The following is a 20,342-nucleotide window of genomic DNA, read 5'->3' on the forward strand; positions in this document are numbered from 1 at the left end:
CGTTTTGTACAACACATTGTTGCGTTTCTTGCTTAATGATAAACACAACTCTGCATTTGCTTTTAGAACAAGTTCAAACGTGAGGAAAAAGCTAATGCATGGAGAATAGACAAAGCTTTCAGTAAGTAAATATTCCCTACCCTACCATGAGTCATTGAATGGTAGCCATCTATCTCCATGGTAATTTCTGTGCTTTGCCTTATATGAATTATTTAGAAGAAAATTTTTGCTCATAGATGAATCCATAAACTGTGGAATCTTAGGTTTTCACAACAAGCATAATTCACAATAATGATCATTAGGTATGTTTTCTATCTTTCCTAGATGTCTGCTAAATGGGATTAATATAAACTTTCTTCTCTTTATTCAGTTGAAGATAATTCTTCTTATTCAAGTGAATTTCTAGCACAGTCATTTAATGTAAACTGCTTTGAGACTCCTTAAAGACTTTCTTTTTTAGTTGAAGGAGCTACATATGTCATACAGTAGCATGTTAATATATTATTTGGTACTATGGTACAGTTTATGTATTTGTCAATTCTTAAGTTTTCTGAACTACTTAGTTTTATAATTGTTTTTTAAAACCAAACCACCATAATCCAGTCACCGTTATGTCAACTTCAGTCCCTGCTCAAATTGTACTGCAAATACTTTCAAGCTCTCTCTGTTCAAAGGTTTATAACCTTAGCTTGTTAATATTATGTTATGTATCACTGGTTATTTTACAAATATGAAACTTGAAAAAATAATCAACTTTGGAATCTGTTCTATTTCTTTAATCTGATAGAAGAAAAACGACCCTTTGATTTTGAGTTCTTTGCCCAGCTGCTTGAGAAGGTCTTAGCAGATGAAGAAAAGAGAAAGCAAAAGACTGTTAAAAGCCAGAAGCCAAAAGAAAAAAAGTCTCCAAGGCCACAGAAGAAGTCAAAAGGTACTTTAAAAGAGTGCTTGAGAAGGCATGATAGAGCAGCAGCCAGCAGCAGAGAAAAAAAGTCACATTTTCCTTCCCTGTTGTGGACAGGACTAGAAGATCTTAGCTTCAAAGTGTAACTTTTTCAGGTGTAGTTTACTGATACACAGGAGGTAATAATTAGTAACAAACCAAACATGATACCACAGAGAAAATGGTGCTCTTCCACAATCTGAAACGGTGATATTCTAATTTACCAGTTGTTAAGTATCTCCATGAGTTGCTAATGAATTGACTTGTAGAATTTTTGGGTCATGTTTTTGGCAAACTCTACTATGTTCAAAGTTTTCTTGCATTTGAAATCCTCTTGTTTTGAGGGTTCTGTTTCTCCTTTAATAGTAGTTTAACTTCCTGAGTCTGAGGGGTATGATTCTTTTCAGAGAATTATGTAAAAGTTGTTTTACCTTTCTGGTCTGTTCAAAATAAAGATTAAGTTTAATTACTGTTGATCACCGCTGTGTCTTACTGCCTCAGTACCTGGGAAAGGACCTTTGACAGATGTGTTTTAATTAAAAACAGTTATACTGACACCATTTCATACATTTCATGCTAATTCTGTGGTGGTGTTCACTTATTTGTTCCACAAGGACCCATCCTTTTGTAAGTGTATTGTGAAACAAACAAATGAACATCTTTTTAAAGGGGATGCTAGCTAGGAAGCAACATCTCTTAAAATTGAAATAGTTGCTCCATTTCTATAGCCTTGGTTTTGGATTTGATTAAGTAAAATATCCCATGTATTAGGACTTAAAACCATGTAGAGAAATCTTGTCTCTACACTTAGAGATTAAAGGTATGTCGTGCATAAAGCAATGTGAGTATGCTTTTCTACTTCTCTTGCATTTTGGACTTCTTAATTCCAGGGAAACAAATTCTTTTAAGATGAATGAAAAGGAAAGGAAAAGCTCTTTGTGGTTAAATACAGGATAGAGACAAAACGGCCTTAAAATAAGGGGGAGGAAAGTTTTAAAAAGTCATTTAACCAGAAAATAACTTGTTAATTATTAGCTAGATAATATTTCAGCTTTCTTATGTAAGCTAGAATTATCAACTGTTATACATTTCTTGATGAAAAATTGCTTTTGCACTGCGTACATTTTGTAACCATCATCGCCTATTTCTGCAGACATACAAAAATTCTTTATAGGAGTAGCAATGTCTGTTTTCCCTGAATCCAAATGTGACTGTATAAACTGCAAAAAAGCACAGACACAATAGCATTTACTAAATTTGCTTCACATCCCATGTTGACTTTCCCCTTGTGTTGTCCCACGTACAGAATGTGTTTGTATTAAATGCTGAAGTTAGTCTGTGCTGAAGCTTTTCTGGCAGATCAATGACTGATGTTCCCCAGTCCTGCGCATACACCTGGCAGTGTATTGGCAGTGATACATGAGTACACAAATGTTTTTAGTAGAAATGCCTTTGCTGTTTGTGGCTCCTAGTGCTCCATCAGTTTATTAACCCAAGATCCATATTGTTTCAATAGCAAAAGCTGCCAGCACAGAAGCTACTAATGATCAAGATGAAGTTCAGGAAGCTGGAATTTCTGATGTAGAAATAGAAGCAGATGGTGTGACAGCTGAGAAAGAAAATGAGGAATCTTTGGGCATTTCTGAACAGGCAGAAGAACAGGTTGCATTAGAGCCTGCACTAGCAAAAAAGAAGAGAAAGAAGAAGAGAAAAGATGATCTGGAACAGGAAGTGGAGAATATTCTGGAAGAAATGCCTGTTCCTTCAAAAACTGCTGAAGAAGGGAAGCCTTCTAATAAAAGTAAGAGGCAAAAATGCTCACTTTCATGTTCAAATAGAAGTTTTGTATAAAGTCATTGGAAACTCAATAGTCAGAATTTGGTCTTTGATTTATATTGCTTGCCTTGTAGGAGGTTGTAAAATGCCTTTTAAAATCAGCTTTTGTTCTGAATCTAAACATACTTTGTTTTAGAGAGAACAGTTCTCTTAAATCTTAATACTTAGATCTTTCGTAGTGGGATTTTTAGTCTTATATTAGCTCTTCTTCACTGTAGCTAGGACTTGATTACTGGAATTCTAAGATGTTTCCCAGAATGTCCAAACTGATTTAATTCTTATTAATTGTCAGGGCAAAAAGTGGTACATGATGCAAGCAGTGATAGTCATACTACCTCTGGAGAAGAAATGGATTGTGCTATTGAAGGAAAACAAAATGAGACTGCTGTAACAGAAGAGAGGTTAGAGTCCTGTTCACCAGTGAATACCCAAATGGAAAGAGAAAGTGGTGTTAATTTATGCAGGTAATGCTTATAATGGAAAGCTTAGGCAAAACAAACAAATAGTTTAAAGTTTTAGTATTTGTTTTATTTATTAATGAATATGACCTTTTAACTGCCACAGAATGTGTAGATTTCTAAGAACAGTCCTGGGGTTTAGTAAACTGTTCATGATTTACATACTCCAAGTATTCCCTGCCTTAATGGGCTGCCCTTGCAAAATAAATGTACATAATTACTAAAGTCGCTTCCGAAAGTTATTTCATGTTTTAAGAGTGTTTAGGAAGACCATTGTTTATCCTAACTTCCAATATTTCTCTTGAAGCACTGCTTGATAACGTCGCTAAGTTGAGTTACTATATGCTTGGAAAATTTATCCGTAATAAAATTACTGTTGTGGAAAAGAAAGGTTGCTTAGATTTTATTTTTGCAGAATTTGGGTGAGAGGCAAGCTTTTGGGTTCAGTTTTGGGTATACTTTTTCTGTAAAGAAAGTGAATGCTTGTTTATTAAACTTATAATATGTGAAAATGGTAAATCTAAAAATTCATTATGATACTGTGAATGCTGCTTCAGAATTTTGTGTGTTAATTTGTTCTGTTTAGCTGTAGTGTAATTGTTTGTTATTTTATACAGATTCCCAGAAACTTCAATTTTCTTAAATAGATCATTAGAAGTATATGAAGGGACAGTTACTTGCCTTTGGACTCAACCTGGATTGTTACAAAAGCTCAGAGGAAAAAGCCATCGGTGTACAGTTGTCCATGTTAATTTTCTTAAAAGCAATCAGTCTAGAATAATCAGATGAGATTTCAACGTCATCTTATAACTGCAGTGCAGAAGTTGTTTTAAAGCTCACAGTCTGCAAATATTACTAAGACACTGTGAGATTCTCTGAAATACGGGTAGTTAATGTCAAAATTGCCTTTCTTTTCTGTGCAACTTCCTCTCTCTGTAAGCAGAATTAGCTTTTTTTCTACATGTACACTAATATTCCTGTATGCTGTTATTTATTTCAGCCTTGAAGATAGCAATGATGTTATACTAGAAGCAGAACCTGCTAAATTGAGAACCAGAGATATTAGAGATGATACATCACAGGAAAGCCAGATTCCACAGATACCAGTTTCAAATATTAGAAGCAAGGAAACACAATCTGTAGAAACTACAGAATCGAAGGTATTATTATTTTTTTATGTAGTTCTTCTCAAGATCTCACACTTGATCATTAAAAGTGGTTTGTAAATCAAAGCCTTTTTTTGATTGTTTTTGTGACGTTTTCACCATCAGGTGGAAAACAATCAACAGGCTTAAGAACTGAAATACTGTCAATTCTCCTGGGCTTAATGGGCTGTCTGTTAATGTAAATGTATTCAGAGAGTATACTGTGCATGCCTGACTTACCTCACAAACAATTTAAACAGCTGAAGGGTTTAAGTATTCAAAAGTGGAGGACTGCAATATGAACAGCTAGGCCTTGGAGCAGGATTTTGCTGGCATAATGCTTACTGGCACATTGTTGGAAACTGATCTGAATGGAACATGCATTGGATGGTTTGTGCTGCTCCATGAATGACCTAGATAATGGAGCAGAGTATAACCTCAGCAAGTTTACAGATTAGGCAGATCTAGAAGGAATTCTAAAACACCCAAAGTTTATACTAGCCTCCAGAGGGACGTGGAGAGGCTGGAGAAGTGGGCTGACGGGAGCCTCAGGAAGTTCAGCTAGGAGAGATGCAAAGACCAGGGGAGGAGCAACCCAAGGCACCAGCACGTGCTGCAAGCCACCCAGATGGAAAGCAGCTTTGCAGAGAAGAACCCGGCTGTCCTGGTGGTCTCTGAGGTGAACAGAACCAGGAAGGTGCTGTGGCTGCACAAACAGCTAACGGTGACTGGGGCTGCAGCAGGAGCAGCGTTGCCAGCAGGCCGAGGGAGGCGATCTTGCTCCTTGTTCAGCTGCACTGAAGAAGCCACACCTGGAGAACTGACCAGTTCTGGGCTCCCTGGTAGGAGAGAGGACACACTGGACACAGCCCTGCAAAGGGTCACCCAGACGGTAAAGGGGTGGAAGCATCTCTCCTATAACAAAAAGCTGAAGGAGCAGGAGCTGTTCAGCCTGGAGAGGAAGCTCACAGGGATCTCTTCAAGGGTTCCACAGAAACCCAAGGGGAGGGTGCAAACTGGACAGGGCCAGGCTCTTTCCAGGGGTGCCCACCAGGGGTGCCCAATAACGGGACAAGAGACAATGGGCAAACAAGGCAAGACAAGAGGTTCCTTCTGAGCACCAAGAAATCCTGTTTCACTGTGAGGTTACCAAGCATTGGCACAGGCTGCCCATTGAGATTGTGGAGTCTCTATCCTTGGCAAGATTCAGAAGCTGTCTGGACACAGTATTGGGCAGCCAGCTCAAGGTGCCTTGATGTATTGGTCTTGCATGCATTGGCAGCAAGGCGCTAAAGGGGTGGCCTTTGTGGGAAGCTGCTGGAAGCTTCTTCCATGCTCAGCAGAGCCAATCCGTTGTGGCTCCAAAGATGGATGTGGTGCTGGCCAAGGCTGGACCAATTAGAGATGATGGTAACTCCTCTGTGATAACATATTTAAGAAGAATTCAAAACAAAAAAGGGGTTGCAGAGCTGTAGTTGCAACCAGAGAAGAGCAGAGAGAGAACATGGGAGAAGAACAGGTCTGCAAACACCAAGGTCAGTGGAGAAGTAGTGGCAGGAGGTGCTCCAGGCACTGGAGCTGAGATTCCCCTGCAGCCCATTGTGAGACCATGGTGAAGCAGCTGTGCCCCTGCCACCCGTGGGATCCAGAGGGGATCCAGAGATCCACCCACAGCCCACGGAGGAGCCCCATATTGGAGCAGGTGGTGCCTGGAGGAGGCTGTGACTCCATGGGAGACCCGTGGAGAGAAGGGCCCTGCTCCCAGGCTGGAGCAGCCTGTCCTTGGAGGATTGCACCCCATGGAAAAGGGACCCACACTGCAGCATTTTGAGGGGGACTGGTGTCCATGAGATGGAGTCACATCAGAGAAGCTCATGGAGGACTGTCTCTTGTGGGAGGAGTCCCAGGGTGCAGCAGGAGGACTCCTCTCCCTGAGCAGTGGGAGCATCCTCAGATGATGGACTGACCATGACCCCCACTCCCTGCCTCCTTCCAGGGCTGGGGTAGGAGGAAGAGCTGGAAGGAGGGAGAGGTGTGGGAGAGGTATTCTTAACGGTTTATTATACTTCTCATTATCCTCTGATTTTGTAAATTTATTTCATATTTCTGAGTTGAACCTGTTTTGCCTGGGATGCTCTTCAGTGAGTGATCTGTCTCCTGGTCCTTATCTCCAACCATGCATCCTGTGTTAGATTTTCTCTCGTCTGTCCAGCTGCAGAGAGGAGTGAGTGAGCTGCTTTGGTGGTGCCTGGCATCTGGCCCAGGTTAACCCACTGCACTTGATCAGGGAGTTGGACCAGAAGATTTCTAAAAGACCCTTCTACTCTCAACCACTGTGGCAATCTTCACATTACAGTAGAAGATCATTTAAGTTTTTTGTTTCTTTTCTACATTTCTTCCTCAGAATGAAGATACACATCACTCACAAAAAACAGATGGAAAGCAGAGTGTGTCAGAAGGTGGTTCACAGTCTGAAATCATGTAAGTAGAATTATTTTACTTTGCAGTGGCACTTGAACTAACCTGTATCTACTCAATTTGGATATAATTCCAACTGACCATAGCAAGTTGAACCAGTTAGGACATCGTGATAACTTGTTTTCCATATTCAGTGAAGCTTTTTGGTAGAAATTTTGATTACTGAGTAGCAGTGCATTAGCTAAGATCAAAATGGTAGCTAGGAATAGGGAGAAAGACTTAGAAAAACTTTGAGGAAAAAACCCTAGTCTTTCTACAGCCAGCGAGAAAATGAAGAAATTCTGCTCATTCTGGGTAAAGCTTGTCTTTATTTGATTTGATTTTTGTTTGAAATGTGTAAAATTTGTTTTTTTTTTTTAATAGAAAGGCCTCACTGAAATCTTTGATATTCACAGTTGTCCATCAGAGCTTATTAGCTGTACACATCATGTGTATGGTGTATTTCTTTTTTCATATTTGGAAACTGTTCCTCTTTGGAACTTGCTGCAAGCTTCTAAGATAGAAAATACTCCAAAATGTCTCTGTCTTATCTGTACTCCTTTACGAACTTAATTTTTGTGACTGTTTCTTACATTGAGAAACATTATTCAAAGATATCTGTGCCTAAGACTGTGCATTTTTGCATGATCATTGACTTTTTATTTCATGATACAGTTTTTTAAAGGTGATTTAAAGATGGGTACTAGTTAATGCTAAGTTGGTTTTCATACTCCTGTCTTTCCCTTTTAGAATGGCAGCTCAGTCTTATGATAAAGACTGTCAAAGCTGTATTTGTCCTGTTCTAGGGAGAGTATAAGAAAAAGTAGTAGTTCCCAATCTCAAGATTATTGATAAGATGTAGGGCTGTGTGTGTGAATCCCAGGACATGCCATTGCAGTGGTTAAGGACACAGAGAGTGATGTACGTACCCCATTCTTCAGTAAGATGTGGATGTTGGAAGTAGGACAAGGTATTTGAAAAAAGTTTGGTTTTCCATAACTGAGATAGCTTTGAAAGGGGATGGGGGGACAGGAGAGGCAGATGCAAAACATTGTATATAGGGCAGATTTATATTGTTTCTGTATAAAATTAATCACACTGACATGAATTGTGAAGCCCTAGGAGAAGAAATATTCCTGTTTATTTAACAGCAGGAAATACTTCCTTCAAGTATTTTGAAGTAGATTCCACTGAAAGGCAGCAAAGTTGTTAAGGTTTATTTGAGAATCTTTTAATAACTTTGTAGCATGACTTTTAATACCAGAAAGATGCAATTTTGGGGAGTTTTTTTTCTGATTATTGTTTGCTGCATGCAATGTCTTGACCCATGGAGAGTTTGTGATGCTTTTGAAGTACATTTTGAACCATATGAGACTAAGTTTCTCTTTGGTAATAATGTATACCACCTTTCTTTGTATCTTAAGGAGAACTGAAAAATCGGCAGATAGAAGGCGCTTGCAAAGACCTAAACCAAATTTAGTGAGATCATCTGGAAGGAGGGAGATGGCAGCACAAGACAAAATGGAGGCCAAAACTTCTCCAACCCTTGCAAATGCAGGTGAAAAGGTCAGAAAGAGGAATGTTACTTAGTATGTTGTTCTTGATGCTGCATCTGTTTTGCTCATTGGAGATACTGCGGGCCAGAGACATTCTTAGAAATAACATTTTGGGAACTGCTACTGCATTACCTGCATACTTGTCAAACAGTAATATTCCTTGCCTCAATTCCAGTGCTCTGAAGAGGACAGTAGAAGAAACAGAAATGAATCCACAGAAGTGGAGAACAGGGATTTGGATACTGCATCTCAGTAAGTATTGAGTTCACTTTTCCAGTCTCCTGGTATTAGCTGACTATAATTGTTAATTTGTTACATATAGTCTTCTTAGAAAAAGATAAAAATAACTATGAAGCTTTAATATAAATTTCAAAATTAACTTCATCATTTTTTTGGGTGATATCAGGTGGTACTAAGGTAGAAGGTATGTACATCTTTTCTGGAAAGTTGATGAAAGCATTGCTTTATGAAGTACCAACAGTGCCTGTAATTTGAGAGGGGAAGATTGGTAACTATGGCTTTGCTTTCCTCCCAGCCTCAGTTATTAGGTAATGGTTCTGCTTCTGGCACTTGCAGATGCAGCTGTGGTATGCAGTCTAGTTAAGTTCCTCTCATGTGTTATTACACATTTATTACAATTAATCTTTTTAATATGCAGATAAATTGAGTTGTCACATGTTGCAAGACTAAACAAAGTCTTGTTTCTTGTGAGAAGCAACTTGCATAAGTTTGGGCAAAGCTTTCTGAAGACAACACAATTCCAGTAAAGAGATCTGTTCAAGCTTTGTATGGTTAGATAGGCGTGAATATTATGAAGTAAATGTCACTGTTGTGGATCCTTTGTGCAGAGAACCTGAAAAAACTACAATTGCAAAGACAATAGTTAGAGGATATCGACAGAGATTTAAACCTAATGTTTCAAGAGAATCTGTAAGGAAAGAAGAGCCTGAAAAAGATGCAGGAAATGATAAAATATCCCATCTACAGCCTAAGGGAGAAACTGAAAAGGTATTTAATAAAGTAACATAACTGAAAATAATGTGTTAGCTAAAAAGCTGCTGGATGCAACAGTAATGTGTAGTTTTTTTTGCTTTACTTTTTTGCCTCTAAATATGACCAGGAATTAACCACTTAACCTGCTTTCAGTGACAGTGTGGTATTGCTTAGTAACCTCACCTTTGCTGAGAGGTTGTTCCACAAACAGTAGATATCAATAGTCTTTCATGTCCTGCAGCAAATATAACTTAAGGTGTTTGCTCTATTATGTGTGTTGCTCTCAATATATACATTTTTGCTGCACATGTCTGACTGTGAAATTTACCCTGTGTAATTTTTGTGTGCCATAAGCAATCTATTTTGTCTCCTCTTATGAAGTCACTTGGTCAGTTAGGTGATGCTTAATTTATGAATGTAAGACAGTTCATGTCATAATACTCTGTTTCTGTTCAGAAAAATGACCAAGGTAATAAATCTGATGTCACCAGTGAAGATGCTGCAGAAATAGATGACAAAGTCTTGGAGACAATGTCTCAGTAAGTATGAGAAAAATAAGAAGATAAGCACCACTGTCCTGCAATTTACCATTCTTGTCACTTCTGGTAGTATTTTGTAGTGTGGTAATTCTAGAAGTTTTTGAGGAAACTTCTGTAGTACAGAAATTGAGGGCAAAATAGGAATCTTTATTAACTTATGAAGCATATGTGAAGCATTTTCATTCTTAAAGTGGTACTTTTAGATTATAAAAGGTAAATCTAAAAAGGTCATGGTAAATCTAAAAACGTTGAAAACTTAGTCCCTTGAAAACTAAAACAAGCCTTGGCTACTCACTCTTAATACAAAAATGCATCCATTTTAACAGTGGTTAAGTATTTAAACAATAGGAGTAAGTGTTTTTAAAGTGTAGTTAAGTGTCAGATGTCAAATAAGGGAAAGAAAAAATCCAATATGTGGGCAATGTAATGCACATATTTATTAATGTTGCATTTTTCTTCACTGAGGTGGCAGCTGTAATGTAAAAGAAATAGTAGGTTTTACAGAAGAGATTGTAAAAAATAAAAATTAAAAAAGCCATCTTTCCCCCAAATACTCCCCCCACAAAAAAATCCCAAGAACAATTTAAACCAAGAACAGAAATAAAAAAACCAAAACCTCAAACTTTGCTTTTAAAGGTAGATCATTGAAGAGGATGGATGGAGATAAACTGGGTGTGGTAATCTGCCAGAAAAATAACTTTGGTTATTTCTTTCATTAATCTGCTGTGTAACATGATGCTCAGTGTAAAAAGGTGTAGAAGAATCTGACAGTTCTAATAACACACTGCTGGTATTTTAGCATTAGTAAGATAAACAAGTTACTTACGTGTTTTCTGAATACACTAAAGAAAAACTCTGAATATTTGCATATTTTTTTATCTCTTTGTTAAATTAGGTCCATCTGCCTCTAGACTAGATAGGAATACAAAGAGATTGCAAATCCATTATGGATCAGAAAAAGGTCTCTCTAGTGTGGTATCCTGTCACCAATGGGAAGAAGAAAAATAACAGGGCAAACATAAGTTTAAACTCTCAGTCCCTAGTAGATACACTTGCAATTTGATTCTTTCAGGAAGCTAGTAATACATTTTAGGTAAGTGCATATTAATAACTTAAAAGAAAGGGGAAAAAAAATCACTTCTCCAGGTCTCCTCCCACTTTCAGATGTGGTATGCGCTTAATGGATCATATGTTTTTCCAGGTCTAATGAAACAGCTGGTTTAAAAGATGGCAAACAGATTGTGTTGAGTCAAACACCTCTAAAGAGAGGTAGAATACTGAGACCAAAACCAAATCTAGGAAGAACTGTTGCAAGGCAGAAAGAACAGATAGATGAAAAAGATCCTGAAGAGCAGACACGTGAAGGTGGAGAAGCAGAAGAAGGTGTCATACACCATCGAGATGAAAACAACGATCCCTGCCTCAAAAGTGTAAGTTTCTGGAGCAGTTGCTTATGTACACTGTTTTGTTGCATCCTTAGTAAAAGCCTTGGTAACAAAGACCTAGATACATACCACATAATTTATAGGGATAAGCTTTGCATGCTTCATTTATTATTTCAGAATAAACTAAATTGTCGTAAAATTTCCTTGGTTTTGCACTTGAGTCCTGTTTTCCATGATATCAGGTTTAACCCCAGTAAGCAACCAAGTACCAACTTGTTGCTTACTGCCCCACCAGCAGCACTGGAGACAGAACTGGAAGGGTAAAAGCTGGAAAACAGGGGCTGCGATAAACCCCTGAGTGCTGGATATAAGGTTTAAAAGGGAAAGCAGAAGCTACACTCATGTGCAGAGCATAATCAGAAACTCTTCTACTAGAACTACTGTCCCATAAACAGGCAAGTGTTCAGCCATCTCCAGGAAAGCTGGGCTTCATCATACATAATGGTTACTTGAGAAGGCAAAAGCTGTTCTCTACACTTTATATACTGAGCTACACGTCAGCAGGATAGGGAATATCCCTTTGGTCAACTGGGGTCACATATCCTGACTGTGCCCCCTCCCATCCTTCCATGTTCCCCCAGCTTCCTCTCCAGCTTGGCAATATGAAAAGCTTAAAAGGCCTTGGCTCTGTGTAAGCCCTCATCAGCAATAATTAAAACATCTATGTATTATCAACCCTTTGTGCAGCACAAACCCAAAACACAGCCCCATACTTGACACTGAAAAAAGCTAACTCTACCCTAGTCAAAACCAGCATACGTGGAAATGGAATATATCTCATTTTGTCATGTTATGATACCAGATCTGAAAAGAGAAATGCAAAGAAAAAATGTCCTGCAAGATGTTGTAATAAATAAGCAAATGGGACTCAGCTTTGTGATGCAGAAAAGCTAATTCTTGATTCACAAAGCTCATATTTATAGGAAATATCAGAAAGCACTGTGTTAAACCTAACTGGTCAGCAATACAGTGAAACTCAGTTCATTGGTCGTTAAGGGCTACTGTATATGTCTATCATATTTTCTCTCTCTAGATATATTCACATATTTTCTTCACTGACTCTCATGGGACAGATCCATTGTTTATGCAGTTGCAAAGTTATTTTTATCTCTAAGAATAGGTTGTTGTGTTCATTTTTATAATTTTTCTTTATGGGAACTTACAAGCTACTTCTAGCCTAGAGTAGCAGGGCCTAAACTATATTTTGTAAGATCTTTCTTTTATAATATTTCTAATTATAGGGAGATGAACCACTTAAAAGAAAAAATATAAAGAAAACACTAATATTAGTTGGATGCACAAGAAGCAAGAGAAATTGTAGTGTTTCTGTAGAATATATGAAAACTTTCTCATTTTTGTCCTGCTTTCCTAGAAGAGAGATTGAGTAAATATTTTATCTTAACAGAGTGGAACTTCTATTCGTTTTAGGATTTAGCAGTTCATGAAGACACTCAGCCATCCCGCGTGACATTAGAAGATGTTTCTACAGATTCTGAGATGAATTCAATATATACAAGACAGTGTTTCCAAGAAAAGTCCTCAGAAGCAGAAAGCTATGAAAGTGGAAAGGGATTGTCAGATGTTTCGAAACAGGTTTCAGATTCCAATACAGGGTAAGGTCATTTCACTTTAATGGAGAGAAGATATGGTTCAAAGCTACCAGAATCTCTAGGTATTACACCATTTTACACTCAACTCCAGCATTACAAACAAATTTTATATATATAAAGTTATATTTAATCAAGAAAATACTGTACTTTAACAAAACCCCAAGAGCCTGAAAGCATTAAATTTACATGCTATTGGATGTTAATTTGATCTTTAGACTATTTGCCTAATTTTCTAAAAAATCCACTTTTTTAATGCTCAGTCCCTGTGATTGTCTTCATGTTGATATCCACAGTGCATCCCAGTGTGCTTATATAAATTCTTGTGTACAGGGTCTGGTTTCCTGTTACAGTGTCTCTTAAAGAAATGGTCGATCATAGGTATCCTGTAAGCCTACTGGGTAGCTTTAAACATGATTAGAGGAAGGTATTTGTAAAATGTAGGTATTGTGTTAAAATGTCTCAACTTGTCTTCCAGATCTCAGTTGGAAGCTGCAGTTAACTTACCTTTGCTTACCTATTCATAAGATACCGAGGCTTTTTGTGATGATCACTGTGTTTTTATTGTATCTTTTTCATATCACTAACGTTGTTATTGCTCTGAGAACTGTATACAAATAGGCCATATTGTCCCATGCCTTTGTTTGTTGTAGGGAATCTCATCCTCTGAAGGAAGAGGAGAAAACTGTTGTATCATCAACTCGGCTACCAAGGACACGATTCCAGAGACCAAAGCCAAATTTAAGAACAACTAGTAGAAAAGAAGTTTTGGATGTAAATAATAAAGGTGCATCACAGAAAGATACCAACAAGGAAGAAAATTTTACTCAGTGTGATAGTGAATGTAGCATCCCTCCTGACATAGATGTAAGGATTTTGGTTTTGTCCTTTAGTTATATTTGAGCTTTTGGTTTTGTGAAATGAAATACTGATGATTTAGAACAATATAAAGTTAAGTTTTTGAAACAATTTTTTCAAAAGCTAAAATTTTCTATGTTAAAACTTACGTACTTTTCCTTTGGTCATATGTGAGGAGAAAAAGATAACTAAATCCCTTGTTATGTGTCCAGGTGGACATATAACCATATGACCCAAGGTGGCATTATAGAGTTGACAGGGAAGAAAGAAAAAGTATTAATAGAAGATAACACAGAAGAAATACAGATTTCAAGCTGTGTTGTCTGAAACAAAAAAGGGTGTATTTGTCCTGGAAAGACTAGGAAGTCATTAGTGAGCAGTTACAGAGGAGTTTTGTAGGAAAGTGCAAAAACTCTCTGAGTTTTTCAGAGTGGTAAGTGCCAAACTTCATGGACATCATAAAGTCTCCATTTGGTTTATTATTACAGCTTTTTCTGGTTCTCATGTTTACTGTTTTCAGAAAGCAGGAAAATGTCAAGTCTTAAACACACTAGAATCCTTGGGAAAGGAGAAGGCACTTTGCTCTCAGGAGGTTTCTGAGAGGCCAAGTTCTAAGTCCCCCCAAACATTTTCAAGATCAGAGGATGGTGAACTGGAGTTCTGTCTACCTGAAATTAGCCAAGATGACATTTCTACTTTTGCAGGGTAAGGGCTTAGCTGCTTTTGATTCTTGACTGTATCAATGAAAGAATTTTACAAAGAAATCAGTGTGCCAATGGATTGCCCTCTGGCAAACATTATCTAATGAAAATACTGCACAAAATTTCTCTTCTCAGAGTTTAACACTAGTGGTACTACAATTTCAGTAGCTTCTATGCTAAGCATGACATTAATGAGCATTCACTTTATAACTGTTGCATCATCTGAAAGACTGGATTCATTTCATGCAAGCAGGGAAGTACTAGTTTGCTTATCAGAGAAACCATGTGAAAATCACTTTTGTTTTATAGCAACAAGTAGTCAATACGTTTATACCTTAATTTGAGTTAGTTAATTCTGTTGTTGGAAGTATTTAGAAGATAGGTGCTTCCAAATTTTTGCTGGAACAAATTGTGGTTTGTAATTTAAACTCAGCTGAACTTCTACAGTTCACAAGATTTCTCTTAAAAACTCAGTGTTTCTTGCAGGTAATATTAATGGACCTGTGTTTGTGTTTGTAACGTGCTTATACTAAGTTTTGGATTATTTTTTCTGTCTTAACTTGGCACTTATGACAAAGCAGGACTCAAGAAGAACATCAACAAGCACCTCTTCCACCTATACAGCTAGCCCAGAACAAGAAGTACAAGCCAAACCTGGTAAGAACATTTGGAAAGAAGGAGTTACAAATATCAGAAAATGAGAGGAAGAAAAAGCCTGAAGCAGAGCAGAAAGATGAGTTTGACAATACTGTCATGGTAAGCCTTAATAAGAGTAAGGCTTTGCCTTCAAAGTTGGTTTGAAGTGTTCACTTTTATGAAGTTAAATGAAAACATTGAAGTTGCATTGCCTGAAGCTGAGACAATATATTAAATAAAAAAAATACCCAAACCCAGATAAGCTGAGGTATTGTAGGTATGAAATCAGTGAGATCTACAACTTGAAGTATTATTTTTTTACAAAGGATTTGCTTTTGATTGGATTGCATGTTAGGAAATAATTATGCACATTTATACAAACTCTAGAATAAAAATGCATAAAAATTAGCTTTTTTTCTCATTTCATCTTTCCTATTTGGATGATTAAGTCTGTGTTGAGCAGTCTACTATAATCTCTCAAGTGAAGGCAGAGGACAGCTGTTTCTATGAAAAAAAAGGGTTTTTTAAATTTGATAAGCTCTAACTGGGGTCATTACTACAGTGCGTGGTGCTCTTCTATTTCGTATAAGTGACACTGTGTATCCCCACAGACACTTCACTAGGGACTGTAAAAGGTGTGGAAATCCCTGAAAGCCATTTACAGTATGATGTGTTCTCTGTAACTATTTGTGGGTTGCTCATGAATCATGTAATGGAAGTAGGGATATCTGTGTAGACTTGCTGTAGATTTGGAATACAGCTAAACTTTACAAGAGTGAGTGATGTTTTGGAGTGGTTATAGCTGGTTTTGTTCTTGAGGTTATGAAGAGTACTTCTGTCCTGCATTCATCTCTTACTTCCCTTCAGTGCCACAGTCAGCTCACCCCTAGCTGAGATAGTTCCTTGTGATTCAGCTTTGGCTTCTCTAGACCTGTGGCCTGTGAACCATGCATATGCATCTGCTCTGAACTGGGCAAATCTAGAACCAGAGCAGGTCTGATGCTCCTCTTACTAATCAAGCTGTCTGAGACCTGAAGTGGTAAAGGATATGTTTGAGTGGCTTCTTTGTGGAGCCATTGTGGCAAATACAGACATAAAGCTTATTAGGCCTTCTGAATCTTTGAGGCTATGTTATCGGGGCTTGGGTGTGTCTGTGCTGCATGCTGCAGTGTCCAATTTTCAAAGGTTTTCTGTTTGCTGAAGTAGCTTGTTTCCACAGTGCTTCATGTGTTAGGGAATTGATTGAATACTAAATAGATGAGTGTTTGCCATAATGCTTGGGTGCACATAGTATTTAAGAGTTTAACTCTAGGTATCCCAGGAGTATGAAGACTTCTGTTCCTTTTTGCATATAAATTGAATTATGATAACATGAGTCTTACCCTCATTCCAGTTGGGAAAACAGCATAGTTTCTATTTTTGTATATAAAATATATGTCTGTTTTAGATGCTTACATCTATTTTTCTTAATTCTTCTTTTACTGTAAATTAAAGGGTGAAAATGAAGCTGTATTGTATCAAGCAGATGTATTGGGCAAAGAGGAACAGGAACAGCAAGAGGTGCCTCAGGTGCTCTCTATTTCTGAAACCTTATTGTCTGAACAAAGCAGGTGAGGTTTGAGTTTAGCCAAATGACATTTGAAAAGCTTTTGTCTGTGCATAATGAGATACCTTTGCAAATGGCAATTCTTCTGTTCCTTATCTTTTGTCTTCCTACAGTATTTCATTTTCAGTGCCTACAAACAGCTTCTTCCAGTGTTTTCAGAGCACATTTTTTTTTAGCTGCACTCCTTGTCATTGGTTATCTGGTACATACTTGATCTGTATGAGCTCATAGCTCATCTTGAAAAAGGTTTTGTTGTTACTGGGTCTGTATTTGCTTAAGTAGCAATCACACCTGTAAGATACGTAACATACAAATTTTGCAAAATGTCAGAGACTTTACTTTCATTGATCCATCCATGTGCTCTTCTATTTTACTGCCACTGTTGTTAAAATTGGATCTTAAGTGTGTGTTAGACTGACAATACTTTGATGTTGGTATGGTTAGCAACACGACTTAGTTTTTGTATTCAAAATGCCTTGACAAAGACATTTTGTTATTTCTGCTCCAAAGTTAACCACGAGAGAGTATAATATAATGAGAAATATATTTGAAAATATAATTTTATTGATCTTAAACAAAGCAGTCTGTTAATTTCTTGTGTAAGTGTTGGTTTAAAACTTAAGTGCAAAAGTGCTTTTTTTCTCTCCCAGCCAAAGTCAAGTGTGGTTTTTCTGTTTCTGTTTGTTTGCTTTAAATTCACCAGTACTGAAAAAACTACCTCCCAAGAAGGCAAGCTGAGTGCTCTGAAGCCAGGACAATTCATAAGGATTGAGTGTACAAGAACTAAACCAAACCTAGAAAGAACATACAATGAAAAAGGATCTCCAGTAGTACAAAAACTTGTTGCCTCAGATGAAGAAGAAATGAAGCAAGGAGAGAACCGGCCTGTGGCAGAAGAATCTGAAAACTCTCTCTCCTCAAAAGTGAGATTCTCTTCATTTATTTCTGACTATACTTTCTGATGCTTGATTCCACACTAGCTGTTTTTAAGACATCTAAAGAAACTGTTGTAAATGCATTAATTGATTTCAGCCTAGTATGAATTCTTGTTCAGTATTTGTGTGCTATTACAGGGTTTTCCAAAATCCTGTTAGTGACACATTGATAAGACATATAAAGACTTCACTTGAACTTTGACATTACAGTCATATTCATGATACATTATTAGTTACTTGCATGCTGTATTTCTGATGCTGGGTTTCTCCTGAGTCCCTTGGTGTCTTCTCATGAAGAACTATATTGGTTGCAGTATTTGTTTTTATTAGCTAAATGCCTTCCTAGAGGAATAAGAAACAGTGATGGTGCCATAATCTACTTGGAAGTTTTTAAGTGAAGTTTCATCTCGGATTAACAACTTGATCAGAGTTTGCAATAATTTATTTTACAGATGATATATTTTGTGCTAATATTGTTGTTGGTTTTTTTCTCAAATCAAAGGATGACATGGAGGTGTTGCTTGTGGAAAATTTGGTCAAGAATGACAATCTAGATGTAAATTCAAGAAGCATGACATCAGAAACGCTTTGTTCTTCTGAAAAATCACCAAATTGCAACAGCAAGAGAGAGCTGGAGGAGTGTCTATCTACAGATGCTGTAGGAAGCATTCAGGATACTACAGAAAAGTAAAGTTACCTCTTGGCAAAGTAAAAAATCTCTTGTTGTGGTTTCACCTGGGGCAGTTTATCTTCTTTTTGGGAGCTGGTACAGTGCTACATTTTGGATTCAATATGAAAATAGCATTGATAACACAGTGACATTTAGTTGTTGAGCAGTGCTTACCCTGTGTTGAGAACTTTTCAGTGTCTCATAGTCTGGCAGTGAGCAGATGCCGAAGCAGCTGAGAGGGAGCCCAGCCAGGACAGCTAATCTGAACTGGCCAAAAGGATATTCCATATGTGGAACTTCACACTCAGTCTATAAACTGGAGGGACCTGGCCAGGGCCTGCTGAGCACTGCTAGGGGATGAGCTGGGCATCAGTGAGAATTCACTGAGCAGTTTTGTATTACTTGTTTCCCTTGCATATTTATTCCCCTCTGTCTGTGTGTATCTGCCTCTCCTTTTCATTAGTTTGTATTTTAGTTAGTTTTGGTTATTAAGCTGTTCTTACCTAAACCCACAAAGTTTACCTTTTCTTTCCAATTCTCCTCCTCCCTGGGGTTTGAGGACTGACTGATCGCATGACACCTACTTATCAGCTGGGGTTAAGCTGTGACAGTTCTTCAAAAATTTTGTGCATTTGTCCAGTTGTTTCCAGATAGCACTTGCTTTTGGAGGCACAGGCTCTGAGCTGTACTAGTTGTTAACTACCGTGTGCTGTGATCATCACTAGGTGGCATTCTTAAATAATATAGGAGTTTTAAACAGAATTAAAGGATTTTTTTCAAGGCTGTTTTCCTTTTTAGAAGGTGCTTCATGGGTGAGAGTAGAAACAAGTAATCAGGGTTTACCTGTCTGAATTTCTCACCAATAAATTCCTGGCGTATACAGTGCACCGTGACTGTGGACCAGAGACTGAGCAGTGCCATTTGCACTCACTTATAATTGAGAAGTGGTAAGAGGACAGCAAGCTCATTTTATGATTCTGTAGGATATATTCTGAGTCTGTTCAATTTTTCTTTCCAGTAGGAGAACTTCCTGTAATGATGCTTATAATGTACATGCATTATGAGACAGATAGTGCCACTTATATGTGACAGCTCTGGGTTATGTTATAAGCTACCTTTTGCTTGGTCTTAGCTTACACAGAGCAGTCCCAAACCAATGTATTTTACAATTTTGCTGGTTTTTGAAATTACCTTCTGGTTTGCATATGTCTCTGAAACTCTAAAACTGTGTAACATCTCTTCCACGAATTATGTTAAAGAATGTCCCAGAATGTCCCTTTGTGCTAACAAGACAAGAGCCTTACTTGACAGTCTTCTTATCTTTTATGATGGTGGACTTTGACAGACTCACAGAATGGCTGAGGATGGAAGGGCCTGCTAAAAGTCTTCTGGTCCAACCCCCCAGTCAAGGCACCTTGAGCTGGCTGCCCAATACTGTGTCCAGACAGCTTCTGAATCTTCCCATAGTCTCAGTGGGCAGCCTGTGCCAGTGCATGGTAACCTCACAGTGAAACAGGATTTCCTGGTGCTCAGAAGGAACCTCCTGTTGTTAGCATAGGAAAACATATAACCACACGAAGGCGATCGTATGCGGTTCTTTATTTGAGCGCGTGACACAGGGGCATACAATGCCCAAATCTTGTGCAAAAGAATACAGAGTTGATTTGTGATTTTTATAGTTTCAAATTACACATATGTTAACTAACCTCTATCCCTAGATACTGGTTATCCTATTTCTTAGTTACTATCTTAAATCATACCTACGCTTTACCCTGGGTTCTACTTGATTTGGTTAAAACAATGCTTCTGAATTATCTCCTGGGCTGGAGTCATACTTAAAACAATAGTATGAAGCTAGTTGCAGAAGCTGACGTTTGTTCCAAAGCCAGGCTACGTCAAGTTCAGATTGTGTGTCTTCTACCTTCCCCCCCACCTCAAAGACCTGCGGTTAACTTAT

At 37.9% G+C, this 20,342-nt stretch overlaps 1 protein-coding gene across 2 annotated transcripts in view; it reads left to right on the top strand.

The window, feature by feature from the left end:
* Positions 1-20,342, top strand: part of BDP1 (B double prime 1, subunit of RNA polymerase III transcription initiation factor IIIB) — a 60,715-nt gene that overhangs the window by 10,420 nt on the left and 29,953 nt on the right. The window contains exons 8-25 of one of the 2 annotated variants that reach the window (XM_063421791.1): positions 67-121; positions 788-931; positions 2,460-2,744; positions 3,072-3,243; positions 4,238-4,397; positions 6,787-6,863; positions 8,264-8,405; positions 8,571-8,647; positions 9,244-9,403; positions 9,845-9,927; positions 11,129-11,357; positions 12,801-12,985; positions 13,633-13,846; positions 14,358-14,542; positions 15,120-15,294; positions 16,669-16,784; positions 17,484-17,703; positions 18,218-18,402. In XM_063421791.1, the coding sequence (XP_063277861.1) occupies positions 67-121; positions 788-931; positions 2,460-2,744; positions 3,072-3,243; positions 4,238-4,397; positions 6,787-6,863; positions 8,264-8,405; positions 8,571-8,647; positions 9,244-9,403; positions 9,845-9,927; positions 11,129-11,357; positions 12,801-12,985; positions 13,633-13,846; positions 14,358-14,542; positions 15,120-15,294; positions 16,669-16,784; positions 17,484-17,703; positions 18,218-18,402 (2,864 nt within the window). The remainder of the gene's footprint in view (positions 1-66; positions 122-787; positions 932-2,459; positions 2,745-3,071; positions 3,244-4,237; positions 4,398-6,786; positions 6,864-8,263; positions 8,406-8,570; positions 8,648-9,243; positions 9,404-9,844; positions 9,928-11,128; positions 11,358-12,800; positions 12,986-13,632; positions 13,847-14,357; positions 14,543-15,119; positions 15,295-16,668; positions 16,785-17,483; positions 17,704-18,217; positions 18,403-20,342) is intronic. The other variant, XM_063421792.1, reaches the window with a different exon arrangement.

Source organism: Prinia subflava, chromosome Z, assembly GCF_021018805.1.
Source record: "Prinia subflava isolate CZ2003 ecotype Zambia chromosome Z, Cam_Psub_1.2, whole genome shotgun sequence".
Taxonomy (NCBI): domain Eukaryota; kingdom Metazoa; phylum Chordata; class Aves; order Passeriformes; family Cisticolidae; genus Prinia; species Prinia subflava.